This window comes from Rhincodon typus, chromosome 5 (genome assembly GCF_021869965.1).
Source record: "Rhincodon typus isolate 14 chromosome 5, sRhiTyp1.1, whole genome shotgun sequence".
Taxonomy (NCBI): domain Eukaryota; kingdom Metazoa; phylum Chordata; class Chondrichthyes; order Orectolobiformes; family Rhincodontidae; genus Rhincodon; species Rhincodon typus.
Window position 1 is genome coordinate 35,129,777 of NC_063336.1, and position 9,809 is coordinate 35,139,585.

General features: G+C 38.7%; 1 protein-coding gene across 1 annotated transcript in view; it reads right to left on the reverse strand.

Annotated features, from left to right (window-relative positions):
• LOC109934163 (gamma-aminobutyric acid receptor subunit rho-1-like) overlaps positions 1-9,809 on the reverse strand; it is a 36,978-nt gene that overhangs the window by 12,392 nt on the left and 14,777 nt on the right. The window contains exons 3-6 of the mRNA XM_048596729.1: positions 8,786-8,872; positions 2,196-2,248; positions 1,490-1,557; positions 1,056-1,279 (exon numbers count right to left, since the gene is read on the reverse strand). Of these exons, the coding sequence (XP_048452686.1) occupies positions 1,056-1,279; positions 1,490-1,557; positions 2,196-2,248; positions 8,786-8,872 (432 nt within the window). The remainder of the gene's footprint in view (positions 1-1,055; positions 1,280-1,489; positions 1,558-2,195; positions 2,249-8,785; positions 8,873-9,809) is intronic.

A 9,809-nucleotide genomic window follows, 5' to 3' on the forward strand; every position in this document is an offset into this window, starting at 1 on the left:
GATCTACTCAAATGTTCAATACAGGAAGAGTAGTGTTTGATTTCCAATGCTCGACCCCAGGGATTTGTGACATGGCAGACAGCTTGCAACACAGTAAACAAGTCATCTCTTCCTTCAATTTTGTTATCTCCGTATTCTTCCAGGATAAGATAAGGGTTGTCTGGAATATAGTCAATAAATATACACCAGACAGGTAGGTGATATATCTATCAGCATTGATTTTTGATCTCCTCCCTCTGAATAACAATAATTTTTGCAGTCAGTGGAAGGAAATATTGAACTGGGTTTAAAACTGGCTATCCATTTGACGCCAAAAGTTTCCATCTGGTGAATTTGTGTAAAAATTCCCCAAGTGTATTTGCACTTAAACAGGGTTTGTACTGAACCTCGGTTGAAGTCACAGTGATGGAAAGAGAGAGAGAGAGCCCAGTTTTTCTGGAATGCATTGCGTAAATGTGTAGTGTAGGCAGGTTCAATTGAAGCATTCGGGAGGGCATTGGATGATTATTTAAATTGAAACAATGTACAAAGTTATGGGGAAAATTCAGGTGAATGACTGAAGTCATGATTCTAATTTGGAAAGCTGCGGCAAACATGATGGATCAAATGGCCTACTTCTGCACTGTAACAATTCTGTGCTTCTGTTGCAAAGTTAAACACAAAGTTCCAATAATTGTGCATAATTTGTGTCCTGTGTTTTGAAATATGGTTTCTGCAATTGTGCACAGTATATACAGAATTAAAGAATTTAATGTTGTCCAATGAACATGTGGTACCATAGCTGAATTTCAGTGGAGATATTTTCATTGACAAAAGAGGAACAAGTGTAGGGAACACATGAGCTGGTAATCAACCTACTCTTCCTTGCTACAGACTGAACAAAATAATGTATTATTTGATGTTTGGACTCCTATTGTAATTGAAACAGGATCTGATTTTTATTAAAGAAAAGAAAATGTCCTTTGTCAAAACTAAACATAGGTGATACGAATAACAATTTCTTCCCTTAATGCAGGTTGCTATTGCATGCACCGTGCTTCTTTTTGTCTGCTTACCTCAAACTGTACAATACCTTTCCATCAGGATAGACACGCAACATGATATTGTCTGTGGTTGTATCATGTATAAAGGACCGCTTTGAATGTACAAAGAACATATCAGGAACCCAAATCTTTTTGACCAGCCTCCCATCAAAGGTCATGCTCAAGTTGTTAGTGCTTGGAAATGCAAGGCGCTCATCTTTCCAGTAATGCCTCAGGTACAGTGTCATTGTAAAGTCCTGTGAGAAAATGTAGCAAACACAAAATAATCAGATTATGTTTCTGCTAAGCACAGATGGTATTTTCTGTTCTTCAAGCCAGCAATTTGAGAATTAGGTCACCACACTGATCCATCAGTTTATTTATGCTCTCAAATTAAATCATTTCAACACAACATGTGAATACATAGTCAAAGAGTGCTGATACATTGTGCAAATTTAATGAATTACCATATCCACTTCTGATATGCTGTCCAGACTTTCTACCTGTACGTCGACACCCACAGGTATTGAAGGACCTGCAGGAGGGAAAAAAGGCACATTACTGGTGCGTCTGTCAGGCAATACTATGATTTGTTAGATTTTTAAAATCAAAACTGAATTTGTTTCACAGATCAACAGAGGATTTTAGTACCCTATCCTATAATCAAGCTTTTACACACTACAGATTGTGGAATAATACAGGATATTTTACCTTTGGAAGAAACAGCACTTTCATTTATTCAAGTGTAAAATTGGTTCAAAATTTCCACCAGTAGATTATTGTCAGGACCACTTCTGACTCATCACCCTGTTGGGTCTGCACTGAGTGCTTGGCATGATCTCCAGGGAGCAAAACCCCTGGTTAATTGTCACCTGGATGGTGGGCAAATTCTTGAAAGTACAGGCCAATTCTTTCTCCAAAAATGTACTTAATTCATGAACTTTATGAAAGTACTTTGCATTACCATTTAACATTGACGATATGAAAAGTGTAAGTAACCCAGTTTCTTCCAAAGCTGTAAGTCACTTAGTACATTTACTATTGCAGTCAATATTAACAATGTTCAGTTTATATCAAACATATAGATTTGTGAGCATTCTCAGTTCTCAAGCCCTCGGTGTATGCACATGACAGAAAGATCTCAAACAATGGTGTTTCCTGAACGTTTATTACGTCCTTCAGCATTTAGTCCTGGGTATAATAATGTGTCAGTCAACAACGTTGCACTAGAAAACAAACAGGTTATGGGCAGATTAAAGAGCACCTTTTACTGAATTGAGGATTCTCCAGTTGCAGTTGTTTACCTCAGTGTGTCCCTGGTGACAGCAAAATCTTATTACATGGAGATATTTGAGATAAACCATGACAAAAAAAACACACTTTTATAAAAAGCATCTTAGAAAAGGCACATTCCAGAAGGAGGCAGACAATGGTTCTTCCCACCACTGCCACCTTGAGGGCAATGTGTGGAGTGTAAGAATCCAGTCGTACACGGGAGCATAGGAACACAAATTGGCCATTTAGCCTGTTGAGCCTGCCCTGCCATTCAATATGATCGTGGCTGATCAAACACTTCAATATCTTTTAACCTCCTTATCCCCATAAACCTGTCTGCCATTGGTAATCAGAAATCTATTAACATCTACCTTAAACAAATGCAAAGACACAACTTCCACTGCCCTCAGTATTAGAGAGTTCCAAAGGTTTACAGTACTCCAAGTAACAAAAAACTTTGTTTTCATCTCATACCTATTTGCCATCCTCCTTATTTTTAAATTGTGTCCCTGGATCTAGGTGCACTAACCAGTAGAAACATCTTACCTGCACCTATCCTCTCTATCCCTTTATGTATTTTAGAATTTTCAATAAGATCACCTCTCATTCTTCAAAATTTGAGAGAATACAGGCCCAGTTTACCCAATCTCATCATTGCAGGGCAATCGCATCAATGCAGGAACAAACTCTGGTGAACTTTAGCTGCACTACTTCTATGGCAATAATATCATTCTTGAGATAATAAGGCCAAAGCTGCACATAATACTCCATGTGTGATCTAACCAAGCTCCTATACAATTAAAGCAACACTTTGCTATTCCATACTCAAATCCTCTTGCAGTAAAGGCTAACCTTCCATCACCTTCCTAATAGAGTGTGGTACCTGTAAGTTAGCTTTCAGTGGCTTATTGATAAGGATACCTGGGTCCCTTTGAACATGTACACTTTCCATCCTCATCATTTAAGAAATACTGTGTACATCTGTTTTTCATACCAAAGTTGATAACCTCACATTTTTCCACATTATATTCCATCGGCCATGTTCTTGCCCATTCACTAAACCTGTCGAAATCATCCTGAAACCACTTAACATCTTCCTCACAACTCACATTCTCACCTAGCTTTGTGTCATCTGCAAATTTTGAAATATAACATTTGGTCCCTAACTCCAAATCTTTGATATATTTTGTGCACAGTTGGAACCCAAATATTGACCCTTACAGTACCCCACTAGTCACAGCTGACCACTGTGAGAATGACCCATTTATTCCAACTCTCTCTTTTCCCTCTGTTAGCCAACCATTAATCCATGCCAATATGTTACTTCCTATCCCATGTGCTTTAATGTGTCTAACTGACCTCCTGTGGGAGACTTTATCAAAAGCCTTCTGAAGTTCTAAGTATACTACACTCATTGGCTCTCCTTTATCAATTATGTTAGTAACATCTTCAAAAAACTCTAACAAGTTCATAAACATGATTTACCATTTATAAATCCACACTGGCTATGCACAATCAAGTTATCATCAACCAGGTGTCTATATAGCCTATCCTTTCTAGCATTCTAGATTCTAGCAATTTCCCTACTACTGATGTGAGGCTAACAGGTTTGTGGTTCTGTTTACTTTCTCACTCCCTTTTTAAGAAATGGGTTGACATTTGCCACCTTTTAATCACAGGAATCATTGCATAACCTGTAGAATTTTAGAAGATGACACCAATGCATCCTTGATCTCTACAGCCACTTCCATCAAAGCTCCAGGATGAAGCTTTCAAATCTTGAGGATTTATTAACTTTCAGCCCCATTCATTTCATGAGTACAATCTTCTTACTGATGCTAATTTCCTTCAACTCCTCATTCTCCCTTGCCACTTAAATCTCCAGGAAATCTCTGGGAGATTTCTGATATCTTATTCAGTGAAAACTCTCTTCTCTGCCATTTCCCTCGTCCACCTCATAAAGTCTCCTGACTCTGGCTGTAATGGACCCACATTCATTTTAGCCAAATATTTTCTTTTTACACATCAGTAAACACTTTTATGGACCATTTTTATGTTTTTGCTTCATTGCATTCATATTTTGTTTTCCCTATTGTTTTTTTGAACAACCTTTGTTATATCCTATAAACCTCCCAATCCTCAGGATTACTGCTGTTTCTGAGAACTTTAAAGGCCTTTTCTTTTAATTTTATACAATCTTGACGTTCCTTTGCCGTAGCTGACTGACCTTTTGTGAGATTTTGCACCTTAAAGGAATGTATACTTGCTGTAAGTTATACAATAGCTCTTTACAGACAATGCATTTCCTGTGTACAGTCAGGCCTTTTGATGTATTTTCCAATCCACCTCAGTCAGTTTGTGCCTTATGCCTTCATAATTTCACTTAATTGAATTTAATACCCTTGCTTCAGAATGAACTACCTCATAGAGTTACAGGGTCATACAGTGTGGGAACAGACCCTTCAGTCCAAGCAGTCCATGCCGAAAACAATCCCAAACTAAACTAGTCCCACCTGCCTGCTCCTGGCCCATATCTCTCCAAATCTTTCCTATTCATGCATCTATCCAAATGTCTTTTAAACATTGTAATTGTACGCGCATCCACCACTTCCTAAGGAAGTTCATTCCACATGTGAACGACTCTTTGTATAAAAAAATTGCCGCTCATGTCTTTTTAAAATCTCTCTCTGCTCTCCTTAAAAATATGCCCCCTAGTCTTGAAATTCCCCATCCTACGGAAAAGACAGCTACCAATAACTCTACCTTTACACCCTATTATTTTATAAACTTCCATAAGGTCGCCTCTCAACCTCCTATGCTTCAGTGAAAAATGTCCCAGCCTATCCAGCCTTCCTGTACAACTCAAACCTTCCGTACCTTGCATCATCCGGATTAATCTCTTCTGAACTATCTTTAGCTTAATAATATCCTCCCTACAACTGGGTGACCAGAACAGGACACAATACCCCAGGAGAGGCCTCACCAATGTCCTGTACAACCTCAACATGAATTTCCAACTCCTATACTCAAAAGGATGAGTGATGAAGGCAAGCATGCCAAACACCTTCTTAACAATCCTGTCTATATATGACGCAAACTTCAAAGAATTATGTACTTGAACCCCTAAGTCCCTCTGTTCTACAATACTATCCAAGGCCCTAGAAGTAATTGTATAAGTCCTACCCTTGTTTGTTGTACCAAACTGCAACAACTTGCATTTATCCAGATTGAACTCCATCTGCCATTTTTCAGCCCATTTGCCCATTTGATCCTTTGTAATCTTAGAAAACCGTCTTCACTGTCTACTATGCCACCAATTTTGATGTCGTCCACAAACTTACTAAACATTCCTTTTATATTCTCATCCAATTCATTTGTATGAATGACAAACAAAAGAGGACACAGAACCAATTTTTAGACCGAATGTAAAATTCTGTCATCTGGTAATCATTCATCCGTAGGTTGTTTTCCAAGAAGATTGGTAATTATTCCTTTTTCATTATATAATATTGGATCTAAAATAGCATGTCCTCTAGTTGGTTTTTTGACTAGAAAAGCATCCCTAACACACTGCAGAAACTCATCCTCCACAGCTTTCATGTTTAACTGCTTTACTGAGTCCATATGCAAATTTAAGTCATCCTTGATGACTGTGTTGCTCATGCTACATGTTTCTCTTATCTGCTGATTAACAGCAGGTTCCACAGTCTTGGACTTGGCTGGGTTGCAGTTTAGGTTTGCAAGAGATGGCAGAGATAGGAAGGTGCAAGGCCATAAAGTGATTTACGCTTGAAGATTGTACATTGGAGGCATATGCATTATAGGGTGGATGGATGAGCAAAACTTGGTCTCGGCCAAGGTACAGTCAACAGAGTTTTGGAGAAGTTTAGAGCAGTGGCATCCAGAGATAACAAAGGTATGAACAAGGGTTTCTGTGGAGTGTTGTAGAGATATAATACCGTGAAACCATAAGATTGAGGAGCACAGGTAGAACATTCAGCCCATCAAGTCTTCTTTGCCATTCAATGACAATATGATTGATCAGTTAATCCTCAACTCCACTTTCCTGCTTTTTCCACAGATCCAGTGATTCCCTTACACATTAAAAATCTGTCTATCTCAGCCTTGAATATATTTAACATCTTGGCAGCCCTCTGCAGTAAAGAATTCCACAGATTCATTCCCATCTGAGAGAATAAATTCCTCCTCATTCTGCCTTAAAGTGGGTAACACTTACTCTACAATTATGTCCTAATCCTAGACTCTCCCACAAGGGGAAACAGCTTTTCTATACCTACCCCATCAAATTTCCTAAGGATCTTGAATGTTTCAATAAGGTTGCCTCTGATTCTTGTAAACATCAATGACTACAGGCCCAAACTACTCAACTTCTCCTCATAAGATAGTCCTGAATGAACCTTCTCTAGATTGCTTTCAATACCAGTATATCTTTCCTTAGATAAAAGGGGTCAAAACAGTTCACAGTATTCCAACTGTGGTCTGATTAGTGCCTTATATAGATTTAGCAAGATTTCCTAATTTCTGTATTCCATTCCCTTTGAAATATAGGCCAACATTCCATTTGCCTTCTCTATTACCTTTGGAACTTTTATGCTAACTTTCTGTGATTTGCGCACGTGGGCGCTCAAATCTCTGTGCTGTAGTTTTCTGCAGTCTTTTCAGTTAAATAATGTTCCGCTCCTTTATTCTTGTCTTTAAAAATACATAATCTCACATTTTCCCACATTATATTTAATCTGCCACGTTTTTGTCCACTCTCTTAACCTGCCTATATCCTTCCATAGACACTTTGTGCCGTCCTCACCTTTTGCCTTCCTACCTATTCTTGTATCATCCACAAACTACTTTAAGCAGATGATGTTACGGAGGTGAAACTTGCTAATCTTTGTCATGAAGGAGGTATGGAGTCAAACAATACACTGCCACTGTGGTCAGGAAGAGGGACAGAATGGGCAGCAAGAGTACAGGATTTATGGGAGAGTCAAGGCCAATTGTGTCAGATTTTTCAATGTTTAACTCAAAATTACAGTTCACCCAAGACATTGGGTAAGTAGTTTGACAATAGAGAGGCACTGGAGGGATTGAGAGCCTGAGAGAGATATAGAACTGTGTGTTGTTCAGGTGACCCAAGTTTCACAGATGATGTTGGTGAGAAGAAAGTGATTGGAGACCTGTGTCAGAAGACGAATAGATGACTGCATGCTTGTTGAGCAAAATGTTCCTCCGAAAAGCAGAAACACGGAGAAATTCCTCATGGCAGGCCCCCTTAATATGACTGCCAGGAATATCTGCTCCATTACAGAAAGCAAGAGGTAAAATGTTGTCAAAATTAAGAGTGAAATAGGTTCCATTTCTAGTCTGCTGCTTCCTAAGCTTCTGTAGGTTTCCCACTGATCAATAAATAACAAGATATCATAGTCATATATAAAAATAACAAAATAAGACCAAGCACAAAGTGGGTACTGAATGCTTTCAAATGCTGTTTTCTGTGAATAAAAACAAAATCATTGGGTTTAACATGTCCTAGAGAGTCATCATGAGTATTTACAACAGCATATATGCTCATCTTAAAATAAGACTAACTGCAGTTTCTTTCAATGGAGCAGACAACGTTGGACAAATGTAATATTAGAAATGTTATATTTCCAATATGATTCATTTGAAGCAAATGCACTTGTTTTAGTTAAAAAATGAATTATCTGAAAGACCATCTGTCACTCAGGGAAGTCAAATAAATTACTGCAGAATCTAATCCAGTGAGCCAAAACTGCATTTCCTATAATCCTTTTTGGAAGAACCTACTGATTATTATGAAAATTTAACTCCATCATGAAGGGCTTTTTTTTTCTCTCCGACTGGTTTGAAGTTAAATACCTATTAAAGTTGTTGGATCAATACAATAATAATTAATTAGAATATGTAGTAATGAGACATAATCTTAATGAGGTAGTGATTCATTACTATTAGGAAGTAATAACATTTAACTTTTAGAGGGAAGATTTATTTTACATAGCTGATAGCTGTGTGGCTTGTGTGGCTTTTATAATATTAATAAGGAGCGTTTCATGGACTACACAGATAACAGTGTTGTCTGCTCCAGGGAATCTATGTAGCCTGCAAAATGTGCATCTTGTTATCCTTGCCCTTTGTCATATGGAAGGACACGTGGTTGATGAGAAGACAGCAGCTGCTACTATTAGTGTTTTTCCTGCTCATACTATTGACAATGGTGTAACCTCTGTTTTTTACCCTTAGCAGAGATACAAAGTGGAGCTGCAAAAGCTGCTTCCAGGCTGTGTGAAGTTTGACATCAGGGAAGGACAGCTGAAAGTTACTGAAGTGCAAGACAGGTGAAGTGGCACTCAAAAAGTTAACATTTGCCTGACAATTAGCAATAGGACTCTCAAGAATTGTCTTGAACAGCAGCCTGTCAATAGCCATGGCTGCAGTTCATCACACTAACTGACCCAAACATTCCCAGCTTCTCAGGTTCACCAAGAAGCTCTTCCAGCCTCAGTGCTGCTTCAGGGGAGCAGGTTTCCTGGTTATGAAATCTAGAAATGAAAGTTGAAGTGATTATTAATTGACTTTTTAATTTCCTTTACAATTTATGGATTCTGAGGGAGTTCACACACCTTAAAACCTTCACCGTTCTTCAAAAATCCGGAAGTGGACATATAATGTTCAAACCCTTCCTGATATCAATGTCAGAGGATATAACTTTCTGTATGCGTGCATAATTGACTCCCTTACCTGGGAAAATGCCCCCATTTGAGGGTTAAATTTTATCTATCGTTTAACATCCAGGGTAACAAATGTAGGATGGTGACTTAGAATCCCTACAGTGTGGAAACAGGCCATTCAGCCCAACAAACCCACACCAACCCTCCAAAGAGAATCCTACACAGACCCATCCCTGTAACCCTGCATTTCTTGTTGCTAATGCACCTAACCTACACATCCCTGGACACTATGGGCATTTTACCATGGCCAAGCCACCTAGCTTGTGCATCTTTGGACTGTGGGAGGAAACTGAAGCACCCAGAGTAAACCCACGCAGACTCCACACAGACAGTTGCTCAAGGTTGGAATCAAACCCAGGTCCCTGACACTGTGACGCAACAGTGCTAACCAGTGAGCCACCATGCTGCCCTAAATAATAGCCTCCAGGAGTGCAATCAATGCAAAACTATGCCCAACCATGCAACATTGTAATTGGAGTTCAGAAATCCTGGTTTGCTGAACCATGCCTCCCATTAACAGAAAAATAACTTTCTATTTCATGTCCTGCAGTGAAGCATCCTGGAAATTGAACCAAAACTATTTAAATGTTATGTCTATATCTGTGGATATTAACTGGGTCCTAACCTCTTTAAAATTGTTTTAAAATTGCTGACTTCCCTCATCTATAGAAACAAACGCCAATTTTGAAATGTACTATATGATAGTGGTAGTAGGAACTGCAGATGCTGGAGAATCCGAGACAACAAG